The sequence below is a fragment of the Coffea arabica genome, chromosome 9e, assembly GCF_036785885.1.
Source record: "Coffea arabica cultivar ET-39 chromosome 9e, Coffea Arabica ET-39 HiFi, whole genome shotgun sequence".
In the NCBI taxonomy this organism is placed as follows: domain Eukaryota; kingdom Viridiplantae; phylum Streptophyta; class Magnoliopsida; order Gentianales; family Rubiaceae; genus Coffea; species Coffea arabica.
The window spans coordinates 26638729-26665532 of NC_092327.1; the positions used below are offsets into that span (position 1 = coordinate 26638729).

At 34.6% G+C, this 26804-nt stretch overlaps 2 protein-coding genes across 4 annotated transcripts; one reads left to right on the forward strand and one right to left on the reverse strand.

The window, feature by feature from the left end:
• The first annotated feature begins 3672 nt into the window (after positions 1-3672).
• LOC113710372 (phospholipase A1-Igamma1, chloroplastic) lies at positions 3673-5584 on the forward strand. The gene has a single exon (XM_027233331.2). The coding sequence runs from the start codon at positions 3791-3793 to the stop codon at positions 5339-5341; it is 1551 nt and encodes a 516-aa protein (XP_027089132.1). The 5' UTR covers positions 3673-3790; the 3' UTR covers positions 5342-5584.
• Positions 5585-5785: 201 nt separating this feature from the next.
• Positions 5786-14457, reverse strand: LOC113710373 (mediator of RNA polymerase II transcription subunit 19a). 3 transcript variants are annotated; one of them, XM_027233332.2, is made up of 4 exons: positions 14318-14457; positions 13468-13543; positions 6571-6860; positions 5786-6126 (listed from the first exon to the last, which is right to left on the reverse strand). In XM_027233332.2, the coding sequence occupies exons 2-4, from the start codon at positions 13496-13498 to the stop codon at positions 5992-5994; spliced, it is 456 nt and encodes a 151-aa protein (XP_027089133.1). In that variant the 5' UTR covers positions 13499-13543; positions 14318-14457; the 3' UTR covers positions 5786-5991. The 3 variants fall into 3 exon arrangements, with proteins under 3 accessions (XP_027089133.1, XP_027089134.1, XP_071921952.1); XM_027233333.2 differs by having other exon boundaries at positions 14257-14388; XM_072065851.1 differs by having other exon boundaries at positions 6088-6487.
• Between the last annotated feature and the right edge of the window lie 12347 nt (positions 14458-26804).

Consider the following 26804-nt stretch of genomic DNA (forward strand, 5'->3'; position numbering starts at 1 on the left):
AAGAATTCGAGTAAAAGAAAAGAATAATGAAAGTTAGTAGAATATATCACTTATAATTTGGACTAAAAACATATATGTTAGTACAACATATCACTTATGTGATATTTTTGAAATCCTAATACAATTAAATTTCATTTTATCTTTTGAAATTAATTTTTTAACAAAAAATTTAGGCCATGTTTCCAGACACCATTTTTTAATATTTGAACTTCTTTTTTTCTTTTGCTAAGTAAGTTGTGAAATTTTTTTTTTTTTTTAACAAATGCATCCCAACTAATATGCTATTTATAAAACTAAGCAAAAAGGTCCATTTAAATGACTTATGAATTGGATATAATGTGTTACGGTGAGACGTGGTTAGAGCTTTTGGATAAAAAAATTGTAATGTCCCATATTGATTGGGAAAGAGGGAAAGGAAATGTGTATAACGTCCAGCCTATCGAGTCACTAATAATTTTGAATTAACCATTTTGAACCCGTGGTTTTAATTCAATTAGGTATTGGGCCAGTTGGCGGGTGTGGGGCATTACAAATGGTATCAAAGCAAATCTCGCGTGGTTTCTACGTGGGGTGAGATTGGGGCCAAGTGGTGTAGTTCCAACTATGCAAGGAAGATTAAGTGCTATGTTGGACTAAGTGTCACGTTCAACGGGGGTTATCTCTAGAACCTATGGGACTAAGTGCCACGTTAGATGAGAGTCACCTCTAGAGCCCGTACGAATCACCTCTAGAATCCGTGCATGACTATATGGATGGTTGAATTGTAATAGGTTTTCCGATGATGCAAAGTTCTAAAGGTGGAGAGAGTGTAATGTCCCACATCGACTGAAAAAGAGGAAAAAGGAAGGTATATAAAGTATGGCCCGTCGGGTTACTAATAATTTGGAATTAACCGTTTTGAACCTGTGATTTCAACTCAAAAAAGGTATTAGGCCAGTCTAGCAGGTGCAGGGCATTACAGAAATATTTGTAAAATGTGATTTTCTTTTTCTCTTACACCCACTTAGGAATTGTAAACTTGTCAAAATTATTATAATCTTTTCATACTATTAAGGGAAGTAAGTGTAATTTTTAAAATCTCAAAGGAAGGTGGCTGCAATTATCAGAAATCTCAAGTGAGGTTTATGAAATTATCCCTTTCAATTGCTCCAATTGATGATGATAGAGATGGCTGTAATTTTTTTTAATAGAAAAGTTTTAGCTGTGTGCGAGAGATTGCCTTCTGATTCAAGGAAGAATTCACATCTTCTCCCTCCCGGAGAATAGTTAAATCAATCTCCTCAGCTGGTGAACTTCTTCTTTCTGTCAGATTGAAAGAAAGTTAGCCAACCAAGTGCAATATTACATTTCACACCTAAGGAGGGTACAACTTAACCATGAGAAATCAACTACCATAAATTGGCATTCCAAGAGGTTTTCACAGATGTGAATCACCAGCCCAAAGGCTGGTGGCCCGCACCAAAGGATTAAGGGTTGGTGGGGTGGGAGGTCAAGGGTTCAAACCTTATCTTCCACTAATTGCCACAATATGCAGGTTTACTTGAAAAAATCTATATGAGTGCGTAGTGTACCCGTTTGATTCGGTGATGGTTCAGTGCCCTTTGAATTACTTTTAGGCCTTTTCAAGTCCCCTCCTCCTAGTATAGAATAGTATAGGTCTAAAAGAATTTCATAGATGTGATAGATTCAAACAATAGAAAAGTGTGTGTACTTGCATAAAATAGCTTGACGCACGTCGATTGATGTGGTGTTTCTGTAGACTGTATTTCAAAGCGATTTTTGTACATGTTCCACGTTAACTAAAGTATTCCTGTCCACCATGCAAACCAAAACACCAAACCCAATCCTTCCAAAACGTCAACACCACAGCACCCTACCCATCAACATGACCATGTGTAACCTCATGCGTATTATTTTTCTTTTTTTTCCGAAAACGACAACTATTGTATTATTTATTTATCCTAAACTACAGGAGAGGGGAAACCGAAAGAGGTTGTATTTGAGACTAGCAGGTACACAGATTTTACTAGATCAAGGAATTGCTTTGGCACAATTCTTGAATTTTTTTTGCTGCAGGTGAAATTTGAACCCCCACCTACAACCCAAGGAGGGACTTAAGACCCTCAGCTCAGTGGTTAACCTCATGCATATTCAATACTCCACACTTCATCATTCAACAAACACACTTCAAGCAAACCACTCACAGTCACAGCTAGAACCAAAACAAAATAGGGCACAGCAACAAGTTTCACACCTAAAGAAGGTATAAGTTAACTATGAGAAGGCAACTTGCATAATTTGGCAAGTAATTTAAAAATTTATAGTTTTTAAATTAAGAATAGAAGGGTAAATATTCTCCCATAAACGACCAAAAATTTTAGTACACTATTGGGGGCCAGGCATAAACGAATCAAGTCCTTAATGAAATAGCAATAGTTAAGATTCAATTCAATTTGAGTTTAACGAGTTCGAATCAAGTTTCAATAATATTTAAGATTTGATAAAGTTAGCGAATTAAGTTAGAGTTCATATAGATTCAACTCATTAAGGCTAGAATAAAGTTTGATATATACAAAAATTATATATGTATTATTTATAAAGTAGTACTAAAACTAAAAAGAAAAAAATTGGAGCTTTCTAAATGAATTCGAGCCCATAACATAGGAGCAAATCGAACTCAACCTCAAATCTTAGGTTTGTCTACCATTCGAGTTCAGGAACAAAATTTAAAACCGAACCCATCGGCCTAAAATTTGATCTAATTTGATTCATTTCCAATAGGTTGAGGTAGTATTTCGGCATAGTGAACTCGAAATGACGTGTCATTTGGAGATTATTTGAAAAAATTTATTTAAAATAATACTGTTGCAATTTTTGTGACTGACATATTTGAAAAAGATAATTAAAAATCATATTTCTAAAGCAAGTGGAATAATATTTGAATTTTAAGTACGGTCGGTTACGTACTTGGGACTATTTCAAACCCAAAAGGAGTAATTTCGTCAGCAGGAGATCTGCTCTTGACCGTTGTCATTCAAACAGTAGACTACTCGTCCGCACGCGGCAGTCAAAGCCCATTATCTAACTTTGGAAGTGTTGAAAAGATTTAGAGCGACCAAGTGACTCTTTATTATTTAGTAATAGTCATAATGGTACATTTTCGTGCGAAACGTGAAAAGAGTAGTTTTAAAATCTCTTTCTCATTCATAAGTTCCCTTCTGTTGATAATTCGGCTGAAAAGAGCAAGGAACATGTTTTAAGATATCACTTTGCAATCGTGGTTGTATCTTCAAAAAAAGAAAAAAAAAACTAACAAAGAATAAACGTAAATGTTTACAATATACTGTGTGAATATACTGTGTGAATGTTTACAATATACAACAATAACATATATTCTAATATACGACAATAGCATTACACGTGAAATTACATATGACGAGAAAGTATAAAGTGATAATAAGATTAGATTGAAATAGAATATTAGATAGAAGTTATAGACATAAAACTTTTTAAACTAATTTAAACAATGTGAAACAAAATATTTTAGTATTTTACTTTTCAAAGTTTGAACGACTCTTTATCTCCTTTGAGAAAAGTTCAACCATAAAAATTGGGAAGTCTTGACCAAACTTCTGCCCTTTCTCATTGACACACCGAGTAAGATTAGCTTGCCTGCCTGCCACAGGCCTTACTATAAATATCTTTGCTAATAAATATAAAGTTCAAAATCTCTTTCTAACTCCGAACTTAAACCTGCTTGGCAATCAAGAACCAAATCATCAGAGCAACCATGAAAGCAATACACAGCCTTCATCAGAATCTCCCAGCTACAAATCTTCCCAACCCCTACAGGCTTCCATTGAGAATTGAATCCTATCAAGATTTCAAGATTGAAGCCCGGCCACGCCAAAAGCCTCCTAACAGGGCAGTTCGGCTAGCTGAATCATGGTCAAGTTCGTTACAGCTCCAGATTGAAACAGCAATTCATAAGAGCCTTAGCCATTCCAACAAACACAACAATCTTGTGAACTTTGAAGACATGCAAAACACACCAACCATGTCACCTAAGGAAGACATATCAGAAAAATGGCAGGAAATCCATGGTTCTAGTGAATGGGATACTCTCATTGATCCATTGCATCCATGGCTTCGTAGGGAGATAATCAAATACGGAGAATTCGCGCAAGCAACGTATGATGCTTTCGATTTTGATCCCTTCTCGGAGTATTGCGGGAGCTGTAGATATAATCGTCATAAAATTTTTGACAAGTTAGGCCTTAGCAAGAGCGGCTATAAGGTTAGTGCATACATTTATGCCATGTCACAGATAGACTTGCCTCGATGGCTCGAGAGGTCACAGTTGGTCGATACATGGAGCAAAGATTCAAACTGGATGGGGTTTGTAGCTGTAAGTGATGATGAAGAGTCTAAAAGAATTGGAAGAAGAGACATTGTGGTGGCTTGGCGTGGAACTGTAGCAGCAACAGAGTGGTACGAGGATTTTCAGCGAAAACTGCAGCCTATAGGGGAGGGAGATGCCAAAGTCGAACATGGATTTCTTAGCATTTACACATCTAAGTCTGATTTCACTAGGTACAACAAGTCTAGTGCATCGGAGCAAGTCATGAAAGAAGTGAGAAATCTCGTGCATTTCTATAAAAGCAAGGGCGAAGAAGTTAGTCTTACCATAACTGGACACAGTCTAGGTGGTGCATTGGCTCTCCTCAATGCCTACGAGGCTGCAGCTTCCTTTCCAGGCCTCCCAGTTAGTGTCATATCCTTTGGTGCGCCTCGAGTTGGTAATATTGCTTTCAGAGATGAACTTTACCAAATGGGCGTTAAGACTTTACGAGTCACAATAAGGCAAGATTTCGTGCCTCGAATGCCTGGAATAGTTTTTAATGAAAGCTTGCAAAGGTTTGATGATTTGACTGGGACCTTAGAGTGGATTTATACACATGTTGGAGTAGAATTGAAGCTTGATATCAGGTCTTCACCTTACCTAAAAAGGGGGTTCAACCTGATGGGGTTTCATATGCTTGAGACATATCTTCATCTTGTGGATGGATTCCTTAGCACAACCTCAACATATCGATCTGATGCCAGAAGGGATGCAGCATTGGTTAACAAAGCTTGTGATATGCTAATTGATGAACTCAGAATTCCTCCCAGTTGGTATCAATTGGCCAACAAAGGTTTGGAATGCAATGCTCATGGGAGGTGGGTAAAGCCCAAAAGGGATCCTGAAGATATACCATCACCTACTGTGGAATTGCATAGCCAGAACCATGTATTTGACATGCAAACGCATTATGCACTTGAACCATTGTTTGCTTCCTGAGGTTTGAATTACATATATTGAATAGAGAGATGTGACCATAGATTAAGATAAAGTAGCTCTAAGGTGAACAGAGCAGAGGAAAAGAAGTATTTAGAAAAAGAGAGTTGAATAGTCATTAATTATGCTGCTGTAACTTTATACTATTGTATAATAACTCCAGAACAGCGCAACGATGTTCAGCAGAAAATTCTTTGGCATAGATATCTGGAATGAGAATATCTCAAAAAATTTCTTTGGTATAGATATCTGGATGGGAATGTCTCGTAAAGAACTGCAGGAATAGAAGCTCAAAGTCAGCCAAATTCAAGGGTATGGCTTTCAGAGCAGTTGTAACAAAGAATTTATGTACATTTCCTAATTGGTTATAGAAGTAGTTCATCAGATGTCCTCATCAGCTCTTAATCAACTAGATCACATTTGATTTGGGGTGACAAAAATCGCATATGAGACAATTTGCTACCTAAGATTAAAAGGAATTTGCACTTCAATATGTAATCATATGCTTCACAAAATATAACTTCAACCAACAGATAATAAAAAGAGCCCAAATTTTCCAATGATGGATGATGATGAGTAGGAACGTAAAAGCAAAGTTTTATCCAATCCGTTTTCTTGCTCTTTCAGAAAAACACAAACCCAATTCTATTTCGTCATTCCTCTTTCTGAATGCTGGTTCTATTGTGACAGCCTTTTGGCTTCTTAATGTCCTTTTTCTTCTGTGCACGCATATCTTTGCGTCTTTCATGTTTTCTCACACCCTTGGATTTGAACTTGGATGCTGCCACCTGCTTATAGAAGAAACAGATATATCATGAGACTGGAAATTTTGGGATAACCATTGGTGCAAGGAGCCTTACACAAGCAAATTGGCACGAGTTTGGGGTTGAGTGATGTAGCTTGTGTCTACGTTTGATTCCAAGTGAAAAATAGCTTTAACAAGTACAGGTGATAGATAGTCAACTTGTCATAGTATTCAACAGAGATGGGTTCTGGTCTATTATACGTAGCAAAAGATCTTGTTGGTTTGAAAAAGAATTTATTTTTGCTCAGTTTGCCTGCGACATTTGAAAAGTGATTTCCAAAGTGCAATTTCACACGTACCTGAGCGGTTACCATCCTTTAGATGACATTCAGTAGTGCAGGCAACTAGGCATATAAAAGCAACATAAACATCATACCATGAAAGTAAGGATATGAATATCAAGAAGATGCAGTGAAAGATATATTACATAGGCAAGGTCGAAATCTGTTGTCTCCTTAATCTGAAACGCCTCACTAAGAATATCCAAGTCAAAACGATGCATGTGCTCATTTCTATCTCCCGTACAGGATGTACCCTGCAAGAGCTGACCAAGTTCCATTCCTTCTCCTTTTCTAATCTGTAGGTCTCCGACCAGATTACTAAGGTATGGAGACTCAGAAAGTGATAAAGGTGGCGGCCTCTTACAGAAATAATCATGATGGGGCCAAAGTTTATAACGACTTATAAGATCAACTGCCCCACAAAGTTCACTAGGTCCTGAAGGTGTGCAACAAGACATCAAGGACGAAAGTAAGGAAGGGAAGGAGGAAGGAGGGGAAATTGAATTTAGAGAGGCAGAAAAAGGAAGAAATAAAGCACAAGATCAACATTATAACCACTTTTCTAAAGTTTGAACTCCTGAGTTTCACTTGTACTACAAAAGCCAAGATATAGCTGTATGACATCAGAACCATAAAAAAAATGTAAATCTAATTTATTATTGAGCATAGCAGATTTTTTCTGAACAGAAGTAACATTGCGGCATACTTTAAGTTTGACACGGGAAAAATAGTTTTAGTCATCTTACCAACTTAAGAGAAGAATAACAGCCCTTTTCCTATTTGGAATTCCACCATACGCTATATAACAGTTGTTACAAGCTAATATAGCTTGTGCACATTTTATAAAGAGTATTAAAGAGGGCGTTGCCCCTTCGATGTACCAAAATGTAAAAATATAAAGAAACAAATCTTAGGCAAATTTAAACAAGATGAAAGACAAAAAGCAACCTGTCATAATACTAACTGTACAGAGTAAGGATCTTCAAACATATTATTTTCAGATAGAGGAGAGGATCCCTATACTAAAATTTACATTAGGATTGGCTTCCATTAGTTAGCAGCTTTGCTAATATAAAAGTACAAAAGTTTAGGAAGTCAGCTCTTTTCCAAGTGTTCTTGGATCAAGTTGCAGATATAGCTGCTCTGCACCCACTCCTGGAACCAAGAAAATGCACCATTGTAACAAGTGTGCACATAGCTTGATCACTTCCTTTGTTTACATTACCTTAAACTGGCATACTAAGATGATTTATGACATTAAATCTGATTATTGCAGGGAATAACCAGATTTACAGGCACACAAACTGCTAAAGGTCAGCCAGAAGAGCTGAAACTTAGAAATACATGGTAATTGCCCAGGAACTTCAGAGAAAAATAGAAACTGAAGATATGTAAAAAGAAATATTAAGCTAGAAAATTAGGAAAACTTAGTTTCTCGTTGAGCTGTATCAGAAGCCTTTATGGGAACAAGGAAACAATGAAATCTCTCAGATGAACAAAAACTGCAGGAAACTCACTGACCTTCAACTACGATGAAAACTTGTGACCTCGTTGATCTTGCTTTATATGCATATAGAGCTTATAAGACCTGAGATCTTACCTGGCCTACATTCACCTAAAGTAGCTTAAACCAAAGCAAATTCAGACAAGGATGAAAGCTCATGACCTAGTGATCTTACTTTATATGCATGTAGTATAAGGCCTGAGATCTTAGTTGAGCTACTTATCCAGTGGAGGCTATTTGTTCGCTTTCTTTTGTTTTATTTTGATAGTGAAAGGGATGGAGGCAAAATGTGCCCATAGTGAGAGATGAAGGGCAGCTAAGCACATATTGGAATGTTGGGGCTGGAGGCTACGGGAGACAGAACTGGTGGAGATTCTGAGGTGGTGCAAGCAAAAGCTATAAAGGGGTGGAGATTCCACGTGGAGCAAAATATGAGGAAGCCATGAGTTGACACCTTGCTGCTGGAAATTGAGTCATTATCAAAAGTGAAGCCAGTGTTTCTTCAACCTTAGAGGGAAGGGTGGCTTCCATGGAGGATCAGGATGAGGTGACATTGGTAAGATAGGGGACTTGGAAGCGGCATTTGCTTTCTTTTTTTTCTCCCCCCATCATATAATTTAAGTTTTTTTGGTCAAGATTATAATAATCACTTCACACAAGTTTTATAACTCAACTTTCAAATCGGCCTCTGTAGAGGAAGCCAAATGTATCTATTACTATTGGTACAATTCTTGGGGGAAAAAAGTACACGGACTTGAATTTCATTGGCGGGGACTATTCAATTGAAAAGCAATTTTTTAGTATAACTGCCAGGATGATTACTATCCAATATTATCACAAGGCTTTGCAACAAGTTATTAGTTTCAACAAATCATTCAGCAAATCCAGGAGAAACAGTAAAAACAATGAATAAGAGGTTTTATGTAATGCCATCTAGCATAACAATAATAACAGAGACAAAGAGAGCAAAATTTATATTGACCATGGACATCACATCCCATGTGATGTGTCAATATCTGCGTATACGAGACACCAAGTTTCTGACTTCCAGTGCTCAACTTTTATGCCCCCTACTCATCTGGTAACAAATGCACAACACACTGTTTTAACCCATATTCATACTCCATGAATAAACAATGGAGAGAACATGGACAAATTGACCGCCCAAACTAATGCATTGAACCACTGCACTCACTTTAATCCAAAGTTTAGTTCACAACTTTTGCAAATAACCTCCAAAGCAGGAATACCCATCACCTATTCACCATCTATCCATCATTCAGCTTAAAAACGTTATCAATGGCATATATGGGAAGCAACTTCTTGACACTTCCAAATGCAGAAGTAGGCTCCCAGCACTGTAGCATTGGTCAAGAATTGGGAAGTGACACACAATAACACAATCTTATCTCGTACTAAGGCTAATTACTCTGATTAATAAAGGCATAGGAAGGCTTTTTTAATTGTGGTCACTAAGGTTAATCTTTTTTGGGTCCATAGAAGGATTCACCCAGTTAAAATGGTTGAATGATCTCAGAGTGACCCCAAAAAAAAAAAAAATGAAGATGGAACCTATTGTACTTTATTTGTTTAAGTAGCTTCTTCATCTAAATTCAGAAAGCTTGAGCTGGAGTTCAACAGCATACGTTTTGAAGCCAAGCTCGAAGAACGTGGTACTTGGGTTCACCTTATCTTGACTGCACACTGAAATTGAAAGAACTAAAATCATGCAAGTTTTGTAAAATGTTTATAAACCTGTGTGCCAGAACCAGGCAACGAAGGCATACATCTGTGCAACAAGATGATTACGTCCCAGAGGGCAATGCATGGACACATTCACACTTCAACCAACAAAACACAAAATTGACAAAGTAACAAGGTTACACTCAAAACATCTAGAAGTGTTTTTTGCCTATATGGTACACCTAACTTAGAAATCTACCAATTCGTTCTATACCACAAAGAAAACATGAGATAAAGATATATTAACTATCTGAGCCATTCATGTCATCTGCACTATAAACCTTGGTAATCCAGATTATGGAGTAGGAAATATATCCCTCCATGACGCAATCCACAAAAAGTGAAGAATTTCCATCCTTACATCTCTTTGTACAGCAAAAGCAAAACTCATTTCCTCTCTCTGCTTCTTATCTTCACCTATAATGCATAACTGAATGGCAAAATAATTAAGGAACCTATGCAAAGCTTACCACACTTCTCCAGATTGTGAAGCAGCATATGAAAGGCTTTACAACAAATGCTAAAGTGCAAAGAACAAGAGGGCTAATCTAGACATAGATGGCAGATGACAAACTAGCAGGACACAGAAGTGCAATAACGGCATTAAGTAGTTTCCCCAAGCTAATGTCATGCTTTATAAACCAGCAATGGAGCCAGCTAATCAATCCATTTAGCGCATCAAGCGAGAGCCCCCTTGTCAATAAATTTCACACACATTAAATTCTCTCTAAAGAGCAATACACTGCTTCACAATGATAGAAAAACTTGGTAGACATTTTACAGCAGCGAAGAGCTTTCAGGAAGCAATTGAACACTTGAAAATGTTGAAATAATAAAATATAGGAACAATTTAAATACTTAAGCCAGAATATTATCCGAACATCTTGAACATAAGAAAACAGTGAGTTTCCGAATACTATATGTTAATTCCGCCTAGATCTTTTTTCTTTTTAAGTCTTATAAATCTTCCAAACAGGAAAGTGAAACATTGAAATGCAACGTGAGAAACAAAGATTAATAACCATTTCTACCTCATCCTTCAAGAGAGAATGTTAACAGTTGAACACATAGATGAACGTCAAACCTCTACCGTGTTCCACAATTGAAAGCAAGGTCTCAAAACAACAGGGAGCAAGATTTATAGTTATACATATGAAATAAGGAGTTATACTCCACTATGAACAACCAAATGAATAAGCATTCACAGATAGGATCATGACTATATGTACGTCCATGTTTGAGCCATTACTGCTGAATACTTCATCGGAATAATCGCTTCAACATCAGAAACATCAACATGAACTCTGGCCTTGCTTTATCACTGGTTTAAACCTCACGAGACAAACTTCCCATCGTGAAGCTCTAATATACAGTGACATATTACATGTATGAATGAATAAAAGATGACAATAATGTGCACAATAGATAAGCAGACTAATGATCAACCACTAAGCCTCCATTACTTCTGTTGCTTACAGCTTTTTATTTCAAGACATGATAGCCTAAAACTAAGAAAGAAGTAAAACCTTTATTCTGTTCATATGGTCCAAAAGTAATCCAAACACTACACACACTGTCTTAAAACATTTCCAAATCCCTAATCCATTTCTGGACTTGTTCAAACATATAAGTCCACAGGGCAAGCTTTCCAAGAAACTCTTGAAGATGATTTTCCCACAAAAACAAGAAAGGTGAGGGTTTATTTGGACTCCATCTCCATCTACAATAAGAAAGATTTTCCTTTTTATGAGATATTAATGGGATCTGCAGCACTTCAAATTGAAATTTTTTATTGACTAGGGCAAATGGTTAGCAACCACTATCTATATCACCTAGGACTTGTCACTAGTGTTTAAGCATCCAATTTGACATGCCACAGCCAAACAATTTCTATTTCTTGTACTGGATACTTTTCAAGCATGGACAAATCACCCATACACAGCTGGTAACTTACTAATACCCATAAATGCCACAGAAGAAGCAGCTTTAACTTTAGCAACTATTAATGGCCTGCCATACTGATCGCAAAGGAGAAGGAAAACTTGACAACTAGACGGAATGACCTGCATAGACTACAGGAGTTTCTCTTAACTATGGTAGTGGAAAAGGAGGCACCTTAATTAGGACAGGTGGGAAAAAATTAAGGGAGCAGGTGCTGCAGACAAACAATTTTGCTCAGGTGTATAGCGATCAAAGACGAGTCCATTCTATACTTGTCTTCTCCAGTCATATATTCATGCTTTTTTCAATAAGATGTAGTCAAGAAAACAAATCAAAGACAAAGTTAGAGGTGGAGCAAGTATTAAAAGGCAGGACAACATAATCAAGAATTTGACTTGGAATTTTAGTCTCGCTGAACTTCTAGATGTCCTTGACTGCCGACTTCTAGAGTTACAAGTTGCTATTTTTCATGGTAATTGTTTGTAAATCTCCTAAAACATCACCTCCACATCTCACTACTTTGATATCAGAGAAGCTCCTGATCATCTTATGCCACCTCAAGTTCTCTTCCTCCAAACTTGGCGAGGCCTATTGATCTGTTCTTTGCAAATTAAAGCCACTTTTCATCTCAGACAGTCCCATGAGATTAATCCTTAAGTGAAGAGCACCAATCAGCAAATCTGTTGGACCAGGTTTTTCATCCAAATGCATAAAAGAAAGTGTTTTCTAAAGTCTGCGTGGTAACTCAAGCTACATCATGCCCACAGGCATCTCCTTAGAAGAACAGTCTATTGCAGTTAGCATAAAACATACTTGAAACAGCTGAAAAACCTAGAGGCTTAACATTTGAGACTAGCTTCAACCATACAATACCAACTTATCACATTTCTTGGAAATACAAGTTCCCCTTCTACCATAGATCATTGTTGTCTTCCCAATTTTTTTATTTATATCAAGCGCCTATGGTCTCCTTTGCTTTTCAGCAGGAAGGTTCTCTATGATTTAGTGAAGAAGCTTGCAATGATTTGTCATCAGAGACACGAGCTAAGCATAGAGGTCAATACTTTAGACACATCCTTCTGCGTAGTTCATTAGCTCCCCTCAGTTTTAGCTATATTAATGTTTGACTTAGAAGTAAGAATAGAACTTTTGAAATCATAGTAGTTTTTTTTCCTAATCTCAAATATAGACAAAGGAGAGGAATAGGGAGACTGAGACAAAGTAATCTGTGCAAACAAGGTTACCCTTTCTTTAGATAATGGCACAGAGAGAGGATTCTGAGAGCCATAAAGCATTAATAACATTATCTAACACCAATCTCAGCCCCACAATAGAGAACTCTACCAGAATAGGACTACCTCTGGGCTAAACTGTAAAGCATAAATTGAGCCATCCAAATTCAACCATGCATTCTCAACAACCACTACAGTGCACCAAAGTTGGATTCTCTTAGTAGATCATATTGCATTTGTTACCAACATTATAAAATCCCCTCAACTTATAATCAGTCAGAGTAACTTCATTGTGCAGCAATGCATAAGAAAGGGTACATAAACCAGAAAAATTTGTGAACCATTCCACCCAATATAAGCGATTTATCCAATTACAATGACTCCATATCAAGCCAGTGAAACTTTTTTGTTTTATTTTTCTTTTCCTTTTCTGTTGAAATCATACTCCAGTTACTATAAGCTCCTTCGGATAGTGTTAATTATGCTCTATCCATTAATACAGATAAGTCAATAATCAAAGAAGCAGCATCCCTGTGAATGCCCTACTTCATTTCTTTAATTTGATTTCAGAGGAAGAGAAAATAATTTGAATAAAGAACACAAAAGTGTCCGGCAAACCTTACCTCTTCCAAACATTGGTTTTGCAAGATCCATCACTTCTATGATAAGTGTGAGGGTTGATCCTCAACAACCCTTAGACTGCAGAAAAAAGCAACCAAAGAAAATATGAGAAAATGCAAATCGTTATCCTATATCAAATTGAATTGAGTTGGTGAACTTTTCGACTAACTACAGAAATATATTACGTACCGCGAGTAACAACTTCAAAAACCAAGAATATATGGCAAACAAAAAAAAGCATTACAATTTGGTGAAGCTACAATAAGACTCTTCAAGGTGGTCTGATGTCCTTGATTCCTTGTTCAGTTTGTTTACGTGGTGAAAAGGACCCACTTTAACCGCACTACTATTTTCTTTTTATGTGATTTTCCCACAAGATTACACCATCGTCAGTCTTTGCTGTAATTATACTAAACAGAGCAAAGATATTCCAATAAACATCAGCAATTGGGAAATTTTGCGCAAGAATTATAACAAATGGACACCACCGGAAATCTACAAAACTTAAACGAACACAAACTTATAAGAAAATTGTTAGGAATGCGGAAATTCTTCTGGGTGAATATAGCCTTAAACAAATACTCGAAAGGCAAATGAGAATCGGCATACGAATCAAATGCACATGCTAAAATGTATTTCAGAGAAGATTTGGCCACTTGAATCAATCCCGACAAAGATTTAACCCAAAAAAACAAAAACCTAGTAAAACAGCACATAATGCAATTCGCAATGTAGTAAAGAAATAAATTGAAAAAAAGATTTCATTTTTAAATCTTCAATCTATCACATACATGGATTGAATAACGTGTTAGAGTAGAAACAGAGAGAGAGAGAGAGAGAGGGATGTGTCACCAGAGGAGAACAAAGGCCGGCCAAAGATGACCAGAGCGATTTTGTACTGGGGCTTTTTTGGGCTTCTTGAAGAGCCATCTTCTGCAGGATGGGCAAATAACGATGGTGCTGCCCGAACTTTAGCCCTTTGCCGAATTTGGCCCCCAACTTAGTTTTTGATAACCTTAGGCCCTCCAAGAAGTTGGCTAAAAAATTTTAATTCTTTTGGTACATAATGAACAGACATATAGAAACAAAAAAAAGAGCTAGAAATTTATTGAAGTTTGTTATGGAGAAATATTCTATCTATGAAGTGAGCCACTAATTATTATCACACAAATAACAAAAGATTTTTTAATCCTCGTTATATGTAAATAATGACAACTAATGAGGTGAAAAGGTAAGCATCTTATTTTGTGAATTTTTTTGCAAATATGATTATGCATAAACATTTAGACTTAATATGTATTATGGTACCTTTCTAATAGATTCTCTTGATTCTATTTGGTATTTTGGATCCAAGAATTATTACCTATTTAGTGGGATAATTTTTGTAAAATATCACATTATCAGACCAAACAACCCAGATGGGTTTAATATTCTAGGCTTAAAAGCAAGTGCAGGTCATACAATTTACATAGAGTGGGTTTTAGTTAAAAAAATGGAAGATCATTAAGCTGGCCATCAACACGACAGTGAAAGTGAAAAAAATTAAAAATACACAACTTTCTTAAAGGTGAGGTTCACCACTTGTCATAAAGTCAATGTTTTGAAAATCGGACCGGATCGGTCGGTTCGACCGGTTGAACCGCGAACCGGCCATGGCACCGGTCCGGTTCAATGACATTGTTGACTTTACTAGAAAACCGGTCAAAGACCGGTTGAACCGTGAAAACCGCCGGTTTTCAGCTCTCCCTCTTTTTTTTTTTTTTTTTTTTTTTTAAGTTTTGCAAAATGCAACAATCAAGATTCGAACCCAAGACCTTTGTAATAAAAGACCAATGTATTAACCGTTGCACCATCACATCTTATTAGTTTTTTTTGATAACTTATTTATATAAAGCAAACACTCATATTTCTTTTTTCCATTTTTCTTACAAAATCTCATCCCCTCATGGCTCTTTCTTTTTAATTTTCAACTCTCTCTCTCTCTCTCTCTATCCTCTTTTCTTTTGTCACTCCCTTTTTAATCAAACCTCTTTATTTTTAATTTATTGATGTTTTCTTCCATCTTTTAATTTTGTTTTTGTCCATTAAATTGAAAAAAGTTAAAAAAGAAATTTTTTTAACTCAAATTATTTAATGCCACAACCACTCACTTTTATCTTATTTTTTGTTTCTTATCAAGTTTACATTTCTATTTTCGATTTTCTTGATTTCCTTTGAACTCCAAATTTTCTTTTTTAAATTGCAATCTCTAAATCCCAAAACGTAAATTTAAATTTAAATTCATAATATCTAAATTCTCAGAGACATGAATTTTGTATAATTTCAAAATATTGTGATATTTTGGGGTTGGATTTAGATATAATTGAAATTGAGATGAAATTTATTTGTTTTAACTTATAATTTAAAAAATTTATTTTTAAAAATCCAAGTTATTAAAAAATAGTAAACTTTTCATCATATAAAATATTAAATTAGTCCATTACATGTCTTATTTTGTACATATATATATTTATATAAATTATTTTTTAAAAAATTCATTGAACCGAGGTTGAACCGGTCCGACCGGTTGAACCTCGATCCTTTCACTTCACCGGTTTAATTAACGGTCCGGTTTTTAAAACATTGAGATGGGCTACTACATTACTTGCACTATCTTTTTATTGTATCTATCTACCTTGTATATAAAAAGGAAGAGAAGTGTAAGGACCGTAAATTTTCCTTAGTGTATATTATTTTATTTTATTTCCTCGCATATATTTTTCTTCACTATACCCTATTATTTTGATTTTTCCAAAGATTTTATAAATGAGTAGAGTTTTTAAATCATTTTTCTAGGTTAAGTTAGTTCATATTAAGTTTGAAGCGTATTATGGACGTGGGACCCGCTAGTGCGGTAAATGCAATATATTTTTGACAATTCGTTGGAGTTTTGTATTAAGTGATATTATTTTACAAGATACTAGGAGACAATTAGAGGTTAGCTAGATAGATTAACCATTGCGAGAAAGAAGATAAGCTTAAAACATAAAAGGAGCCAAGTGTCACCACACTATTGGAAGATGGACTTTGACTAAGTTTCTTTACCATTACTAAATCACAAAAATTGACCAAAATTCATCTCATTTTCTTCATGCTATGGCCGAACCTCTTAGAGGAAAAGAACAAGAGAAACTTGCAACCTCAACTTCATTTTCTTGCTCAATCTTGAGTTTCTACCATTAAAATTTCAAATTTCTCCATAGAAACTTCTTGCTAGGAAGGATTAAGTGGGTTGGTGGAGTTGTTTTTGTAAGGGAAGCACTAACCGATCACTCTTCTTGAGGTTTCAAGGTATTTCACTAAAAACTTTCTTTTTACTTCAATTATTTGGTAAGTAGTGGTTTAGAGTTGTAAGTTGTGTAGTTTTATGGAAAAAGTTTGTAAAGGAAGTGGTGTAATGATAAATTTCAGATTTTCTAGTGAAATTTCTGCCCTTATTTGATGCCTAAGTATTTACCATGGATTGATAGCTTTGTGATGTGTATTATTGAGCTTTTATATGCTAGTTCTAGTTACCTAATGAAATTTCCAGCTTGGGTACAAAAATTCCAGCTTTAGGGTTTCTACTTTGGTCTTGTTTGTGGTTGGTTTTGGAGCTCTCACTTGGTGAGATATGAAGGGTATTTAATGGTTTATGATTTGTATGTGAAGTTGTGGCTGAAATAAGATGAGGTTGGATGTTATTGTTAGGTTGGAAAAGTAAAGAAAAACAAGGGAGGTGCTGTCAAAATTTTCGTAGGAACTTCTATGCAGTCTCGGGAAATCTGCTATATCTTGATGTAGAAATGTCGAAATTGAGTTTCGTTTGTGCGTTTGAAACTAGATTCATAGAACTACAAACCGTGAAAATTTCAGACCCTGTTTCTGTTTGTACGATTTATGGTGATTTTTCAAAGTTAACTGAAAATTGCACCCTGTTCTGTCTTTCACTGGATGAAGCAGCCACTTGAGGCTCGAATTTGACTAACTTGTGGTCTGGATCTTACAAATGTGTCTTCTGAGAAATTGTACCCCTTTGTGTCTATTTTCTAACGGTATAAATTTTACCAATTTTGGACTTAAGAATCTTGAGATATAATTTTTCAAATGGAGGTGTACAAAACTGAAAAATCCTGTTTTCTTAGAATTACTCTTACTTTCATTTTGCACCTTAAGTTTGGAGTTAGTACATCATTGTAGGTATGGTTGTGGGTAGAAGCAAAGGGTTTTTGGATCGTTCATGTTTTTAGGACCAACTACTACCTTTTCACTCCAAAGCTATACCCTTGTGTTGCATTGGTAATTTACTTGGTTGGGCATATGACTCGTAATCGAGTCTCAATTGTTTTACCTTGGTGGTTTAGGACGTGCCGGTGATCCGAGTACTTCGGGAGGAAACGTTTGAAGTTGTTTGTTTGAACTGGTGAGTGTACCACTCCCTTCATTATTGCTTAACTTGGTAGCTGTACATGCAATCGGTGATTTGAATAACTGTACTCTTTGTTTACTCTGTTGGGGACGAGGGTGTACTTTATCACACTCGATCTCTTATCTATATGCCTATTCACTGTATACATTTGACTCTGTTATCTATGCTTAATCTGATGTCATTTGGACGTTGTATCCAACAACCTTTCTGGTAACTCTGAGCTCAACCTCCTTGGTAGTCAATTGAATTGAGCCAGCAAAGGGCTTGGTCGAGGAAAATTGATAAGCCATGGGAATGATTTCTAGGAATCTTTGGGTATTGAGACTCTTGATTCCGGTATACTCGAGTATTACCATTTCCGTTCTTGTTTGGCGTTCGGGCCCGGTAAGGGGGTATGATTGGTGAACAGGATTTGGCGTTAAAGTGGTGTTCTACTGGACTGGTTTCCTTATTTGAAAGTTGACGGAGGCTCAACGTAGTCGGATCAAGTACTGCAACGGGGATTTGGCTCCTGAGAGCCACCTGTATCCTTTCTATCTAAGTTGTTTGCTCATCTCCTTATTTGGTACACCTATGTGATTAATTGAGCATGAAGTTCCTTGGTTCTTGACTGTTATTATTTTTGGTACCTCATTGAGCGTAAGCTCACCCCCTTCCCGTTATCTTTGTTTTCCTTACAGGGAACAAACTTTGAACTCATGGTTTTTGGAGGAAAAGGGTCGAGCTAATGTATATGAGATTTTGTTAAGCTCCTTCGCAACCGAAACCCTAATTGTATTTTGAATAGAAAGAATACTTTGGCTTGTACTTTAGTTAATTTGTTCAAGACTTCAATGTAAATATATGTAAGTAAGTATTTAACTTTGTTTCTTAATTGTATTCATTCGAGATGTTATGTTTTTATAACTTTGGTGAACGTCTATGTAACCGTTGGTAGATCGGACGAGCGCGGCGTTTGAACGAGGGAAGAAAGAAAATTTTCTGGCGGGAACTGTTCATCGAATTCGGCCGAGTATCCGGTTAGTTCCTGGCTAGATATCTGGCCGGATTAGCAGGGGTTTTTTGAAAAATTTTGGATCAGCTACTGCCTCCAATCCGGCCAGAAACCGGCCGGATTGTGCGTGGCGGTTACTGTTCATTTTTTTTTGTTTTCGTTTTCCCTTTTCCTTTTCGTTACAATATTTAATCGAAGTATCATTGTACCTTATGGTTTAGAAATCATGTTTTCAATGTAATAGTCTCCGATGGTTTGTTTTCTTGGGTTTCTATCATGCGTACTCTAGGGTTTGTGTGATTCGACTCCGTAGTCCTGGCGAGAGTTGGACAGACAGTCCGCCGAACCCTTTGGTTCGCCTTAGGGGAAGGTGGGGCTGTCACAAGAAGTTACTGTAACAAGCTTTTTTTTTTGCCATGTGTATAGCTTATCTTTCTAACAAGTGGCAGTTTCCTTTTTAGTTCAATTTTTGCTCCTTTATTTTTTTTGGTTAGCCTAAAATCAATAAACACTTCTCTTCTCAATGAGAAATCCCACTTCATCTTCGATTCTTCCTCTTGCCACCTCCATCTCCCTCTTTTTTTTTTCATCTTTTTTGCCCCTTCAAATTTCTTCTTTATAACTAGTTACAGTAAGATTATTTTATTGCTATTTTTTAGGTAATTATTGTTGACCATGGGGAGGTTTGTCTTCCTTTGGTGAGGTAATTATTGCTATTTTCAAACTATTTTTCTACCTTGTATATAAAAAGGAAGAAAGGCTACTATAACATCTATTTTGGCCATGTGTATGGTCTTTTTTTCTAACAAGTGGTAGTTTCCTTTTTAGCTGAATTTTTACTCCCTTATTTTCTTTGGTTAGTCAAAAGTCAAACAAACATCACTATTCTCAACGAGAAACCCTATTTCATCTTCCATTCTTCTTCTTGCCACCTCTATCTCCCTCTTTTTTCTTCATCATTTTTCCCCTTCAAATTTCTTTTTTTTTTATAACTAATTACACTAAATTATTTTCTTGCTATTTATTTCAAGTAATTATTGTTGAACATGGAGAGGTTTATCTTTCTTTTGTGATATAATTATTGCTATTTTCTAACTATTTTTTCAGCATTCCTTTATTTTGGTCTTGCAAGTTGGTTCTCTTTTTGTGAGGTTTGTCTTAAATTTAAATGCAAAATTGGTATTTTGCAATTCTGATGTTTAGTTCCTTTTTCAACGTTTTGAATTTTTTTCTTTAGTATGCAAGCTATTTGACAAGCAATTTTTTGCTTTTTTTTTGTTGGAAAGTTAAAAATCATTTATGCATTAACTGCATTTTTACTTATTATGTAGCATTCAATTCTAATTTTTGAGGTTTTGTGTATCTTTCTTTTAAAGACATGTTATCACCTCTATCTTGTAGCTTTATTAACAATATTTATACGTACATTCTAATAAAAAGTTAAGTCTCTTTCACATTTTCAAGACTATACCTATTGCAATTTAAATTAAATTAAGGTTACAAAAATTCAGGTTAACCCCAAAAAAGGTTACAAAAATTCAGTACCGAAGAATTACTAAAGAAAGTGCAAGATTCAATTATTTTGCCACAAGAAATTAGAAGAAGGTTTTTTTGGGACAAATCCAAAGACTTAACAATTTTAATTTGCCTAATTAGATAAATCTCATAAAATTACCAAGACACTATCCAAAAAAATCTTTAAACAAAATTACAAAGATAGCAACCTAGAGATAAAAGATAAGGCTACAACTGATTCCTGTGACTACTGAACTGATTTCAGTGTAAAAAAATTCTGTTCAAGAATTTAAAATAATTAATAGATCAATGCCGGTTAAGGTACTGCCCTTATGATTTTCTTGCTTTTTAGTGATGATGTTATGGAAATGTTAATATCCACTGAGCTTAACCGAAAAAAAAACACCTTATATGTGCGAAGAAATTTTTCCTTTGCAAATAACATGGTTGCTTCAAGGCTTTTAGGCTTAGTTTGGGAGTTTATGAAGGAAGTGAAAACAGAAGAAAAGATAACTTAGGAAAGAAAGGAAAAGAAGGGGAAAATGTACATTTCGTGTGGGAGTTCAATGAAAGAAAAGAAAAGAAACATCTTTCTCTTGTTTGAGAGTTGGAGAGATATGGAAAGAAAGGATCTTACGAGAATACAACTTTATGTATTTGACCTTTCAATTTTTAAATCAAAGTCCAAAGATTTGCTTTCTTGTTCCAATAAATAGTAAATTTGGGCAAGACAAATTTCTAAAACAGTTGCATATACATTCCCACAAGATGAATAGTAACAAGTTGAGTTCCCAAATTGTGCAAGACAAATTTCTGATACATCAAGCATGATAAACTTTTTTGTGTCACTATACGCATGCCTTTATGGGATCAGCATTGTTATCCAAATAAGCCAAATCAAACAAAAAAGATTAAAAAAGGGGAAACTAGAGCTGGCATAGATATAGTTTCCATACAATGGATATTTTTAGGTCTTTCATATCTCATCAGATGCTTCATGTCTAGACATAAGGGACAACTAAATGAATAGCTGAAATTAGGCCCCGTAGCACTTAAATTGGTGTGAGATGACCAATAGGACATGTCATGCTAAGTAGTTCTACATAGGCACTCATGGAAGCTGTCATACAACAAAAAGTTTTGAAGTTATTCAAGTTAAAGCCACCATTTGTTTTCCCTATTTGGATAGGGCCATAGGCTAGAGCATTTCTGTTTGGCAATAGATAATCTTTTGTTACCATTTGTTTTTCCTATTTAGATAGCCTAAAACAAGGGCCTGAGAACATTGATGAGATCATTAAGTCCAACAAAGTAATATTGCCTATCGATTTTTTATGTTCATGCATTCTATATAAGCAAATAATAGTTAAACACTTCACATGAAGGATATGACAATTCTAATACTATAGCTGATCGAATCGTTCACCTGAACAAATTCAAGTGAAATGAAGTAATTCTTGCACCATGGATCTTTGAGTAGGTTATAGACTACCATGTGTTTGCAATAAGTCACATAAGCACCTAAAAGTTTCTGCCCTATACGGATAACCTTATTCAAATATCCATTTGTACTAAGTTGCATCAATAATTCATCTCATACTAAATGACATTGTGCAGACCAATATCCAACGGATTGATCCACAATAATTTGCACGGCTTAGATTTCGAGCAATTATCATCTTTATTACATAACAAACAATTTCAGTAGCAACTAATTGTCGCTTCCTTTGTTGAATGTCATATTCTCCGTCAACTTCTTTTTGTTCCTTATCCATCTAAAAAGGTTTCTATTAGGACACTAAATTTACGAATGAATGGATAATTAAAAAACAGATTTTATTTATTTACAAAAGTTATGGAGTCATTATCAGGTACAATGCCAAAACTCTAAACATCAATATAAAGAGAAGTATTCTCTAATAGTAATGTTTTTAAAGCATTAACATAATCTACAATAAATAATCAGGATAATGCAATTTTCGAATACATAAAAGATGTTTATAAACGAAGGTATTGATATATAAATACCATTTTGTCTACTCAAACTTTATTGAAAAATTCTTCGTTGCTCTAAATTAAGTTGATCAGGCATTAGATTTTTCATGTCTTCATTTTGGTCTCAACTGGCAACCGAGGACACCTCTATGACCATAAAGAGAACTACCATAGACTAGGAGATCTAATGATATCAACTAACATGACAAAATGTGATTTATTCTATTGTCATATGACCACTATCTTGTTAGGTCTAATTTGTTTTTTATGATCAGTCTTCATTCAAAGCAATACTTCTAGTATCACAATCTTTTTAATCACTTGAAAGAAAGATGCATTGTTACAATAAAAGAGGCTAGCATACTGCTTACGAACTCTAGATTGATCATTTTACAATCTACATTGTTCTTTTGCGTGCAAGGTCATTGGTTTAAAAAAGAGCGATTAGCATTGTAGATTCAACATTATTAGGAATGGCAAAAATCAAATCGGCATGGAGAATAACAAAAGTTGCAATCCTTTTATTAGGTTTTATAATAAAACAACTATAGGCAAATAAACAAATAGATTGTATGCATTCAAATTTCATATTCATGTATCACCACCGATGCTTACATGTATCATAACCATGCAGGACATAATCATAGATCAATAATATAAAAATCAAGAGTTCATTGACAAGAATTTTATGACAGAAAATGAACTAAAAATTTAGAATATAAATAACAACAATCTACACAAAAGAAATACTTTTCCTACAATTCTCTAGAGGAGATTAAGCCAAAGAGATACCTTTTGTTATTGGACTGTGGCTGAAGAACGAAAGCCAAGTGAACTCCTTTGTATTTTGTTACTAGTTGAAAGTATAGGACTGAGATCGAAGAGCTCTACATCGATGCCTTTACAAATTAGCTTTAGGACACATCAGGAATAATAAACTTTTGTATCAGCTTTTAAAGGACAAAATTGTCATATTGAAAATATCTTTTGGCACCCATGAAGTTTCCATCCTTTTCTTCCCAATTTTGGGCGGAAAATTTTTCACCAATTAGAGGGGCTTTTATCCATTCATTTCTTTTCTTTTCCATGGTATAACTCCCAAAGGAACGAAATGAAGATACTTTCTTTCAATATACTTTATTTTCTACCCTTTTCTGTCTATCCAAATGACGCCTGAGTTTCTTGGTGCCATCAGAGAATGAGTGCTTGACTATTTAAATTATATCAAGATGCTCTTTAAATTTTATCGTGTTTTCTTACTTAGTGTATGCCTTTTAGTTTGCTATATTTTATTTCTAAGCAAGGAAAAGTAAAAAACTTTATCATTTGATCTGTTAACTTTATTTTTCCTGTATTTTGCTAATAATTTTAATGTGAATTCTTATTCAAATTCATAGATAGTTTTTTAGAGATAGAAAAGTCATTTTTCCCTTCTGATTAAAATTTTTTTTTTCTGAATTCTTATTCAAGTTCTATATAGTTCTTTAGAAATTGAAAAGTTGTTTTTCCCTCTTGATTAAAATATTTTTTTGCCTTCACCTTTTACTATCTCATTACATCTTATATGTTTTTCAAATAGTTGGGAAGTTACAATACTGGATTTTGTTTCCCCAAGGCTTATAGCCAAAAAGAGATGCATTGTTTCAAGTTTTAACAAATGAAACATGAAGGAGAAGCAAATGTCATCTATAGCTGTAGGATACTATAATCTACAGTCAGTTGCGAGAGTACTATTTTCTAACTTGCTTTATACTATGTCAACATATAATAGGTACCACAAGAGAAGTTTGATAGATGATGGAATAGGATCAATATGTGCTGCAAATATTTCATAGATTCAGAGTAACTGGAGCCATTTAGTACTTTACAACCCAAGAAAGATTATTATCAAGTAAGCCTCCAACTTCATATGTTATAATTTTATGAATTATTGCAAAATGATAGTGTAACTATATAAGATGCATTTCAATTTACGTAGTATGAACCATCATATGGAAGGTTTGAAAGATTGTAATTGAAAAGTTATATCTTTCTATATAGAATTGATTGAACATTGTGTAAAATACCTCATTTTCCAGCATTTAGTTTGTTCAGAGGTCTAATTATCATGATTTTATCTTAAAAAAGATTAACTATTATTATTTCTGATCACAAATTTGCCTTTATAAATTTATATTAGGTTTTTGATCTTGACATATCATAAAGCCTTTCTCATAAGAACTTTTGATTGACCAACTAAAAATAATTGAATTAGTTAGTTGTCTAAGAAATAAAGTAGGTATAAGTCATGGCTTACATAGATTCGCCAATTTGTCTTTTTTTTTTTTTAAAGAAAGCTACCCAACAAGACAAATGAATTTGTATACTTTATTAGTCTTCTTTAACTAAAAAAATTTCCTTCTCATTAGATAGAATTGTTCAACCTCACTCTTAGCTTCTGATATGTATATTAATTATATGTCCTTTCATTATACAATGTGTATTACTTCCCAATTTGAAATCACGCCACAAAAAGAGCATAATAATCTATTAAATACGAAACTAACTAAGTTTCATCAAATTAGATCCTATTAATTCTATAAGAGTGGGAAAAAACACAAGAAATACTAGATATGTTGACCAGAAATTGGTTGCATATTGCTTTTCAAGCATGAACTTTCTTACTTTGGTCCTATTTATTTGATTAATTATGCAACAAATACATACACTTGCATTGACAAAAAATTGATAGTATTTTGCTTTTCCAAAAATAAATTTTCTTATCTTTGTCATGTACTATTTGATTAATTATGGTTTAACAAAGAGAGATATTTTTGGTTTAAGAAATTTGTTAGAGATCAAGCAAATTTAGCCAAAATTTTGTAGTTCTATAACCCATCTTCATTTGTCCTGGCCAAGTATACTTTTTGAACACCTTTAACAAGAGAAGGTTTCAATATTGAAATTTTATTTTCTTCAATGTAGGTAGAAAAAAGTTTGTTGATCTTTAGAAGCTTATAACAATTCTAGCTGCTGAATTGGTTGGAGAACGTCCGATGACATATTACAATGGCATAAAAGTAGTAACTGAGCAACACCTATACATTCTTTACATTTTTTTATTTCTTTAAGACAAAAAGTTGCTAAAGTTTCTAAACTCATTGGCTGTAATTGAATTTTATTTGTACTCGCTCTTTCTTTCCTAAGAGCTTAATAGTCCTAGGTCATGTTAAAGGAGAGATTGGTTTTGCTTTTTTGTTATGTTGAATCGAATTGGTTCTCATTGGCGATGCCTCTTCTTTTTTTGTATTACTTTGTGATTTTATTTGCTGAAAGTTGCCTACAGTATAGTCTTGATGCGCTAATAGGTTTGCTTATTTCTTCATTTAATTGCATTTCCATAGATTCAATCTTGCGGTAAAATTTACAATCATAGTAAGCTAACAATTGCTATGCATTTAGTCTTAAGAGTTATGAAAACTTAAGCAGGGATAGTTCTTCTTTAATATCTTTTCCCTTTCTCTCCCAAGATTTTCTTTGAATTTCTTACAAGTTTTGTAATGAATTTTGTAGGATGGAAGCTTTTACATGATAGTGTCTTGTTTGAAAAAGAAACAGTGGAAATTTTTTTTGCATTTGTAATAGTAGTAGCATGATATTTGAGCTTTACAAAACATGTATCATGATATTTGAGCTTTACAAAACATGTATCATTTATGTTAACACTGAACCAGTTTTACATTTCTCATGTGCTTACTTTTAAAATTCTTTGCTGTTGTTTGTCCATACAATATAGCAAGATAAATCTCCATTGCATCACAATAAGCAAGTTGGAGCACACTTGTGGAACATTCCACTAGAAACAAACTTTATTTTTTTATTTTTATGCTCATTTTTTGGCAATCACAATTGTTTTTATTTGAAAGTATAGACACTTGAATATAAACATAAAGTTAAACCCCAAATTACTAAAAGAAAGTGGCCCCTTTAAATTCGGTGGTTAACAAAATTATACTTTATAATTGTCAAGAAGGTTGGCAGTTATACATGGTCATAAGAAAAGTTCTTCCCCAATGATCTAACAAACAACACCGTCTGTTAATGCTATTGAAACTGTAACTTTAGGTCTTCCGTATTCTCAAAATTGCTGATCAATGGATTCAAGTAAAATTTTGATCAACAGTTTGAATTACCATGATAATTTGAAAAAGGCTAAAGGACAAATTTCTGCATAATCTTAATATTTTAATTTATCCCTTACGACAGGCCCTTTTTTTTTTTATATTAAACTGTAATCTTTAAAACTTTACTTGAAGTATAATACTAACAAGATCAACCAAGTCAAGTGCTATACTCGGCTTTACTTTTCCACCTCAAAACAATATTGCCAAACAAATCATCAACAGCTG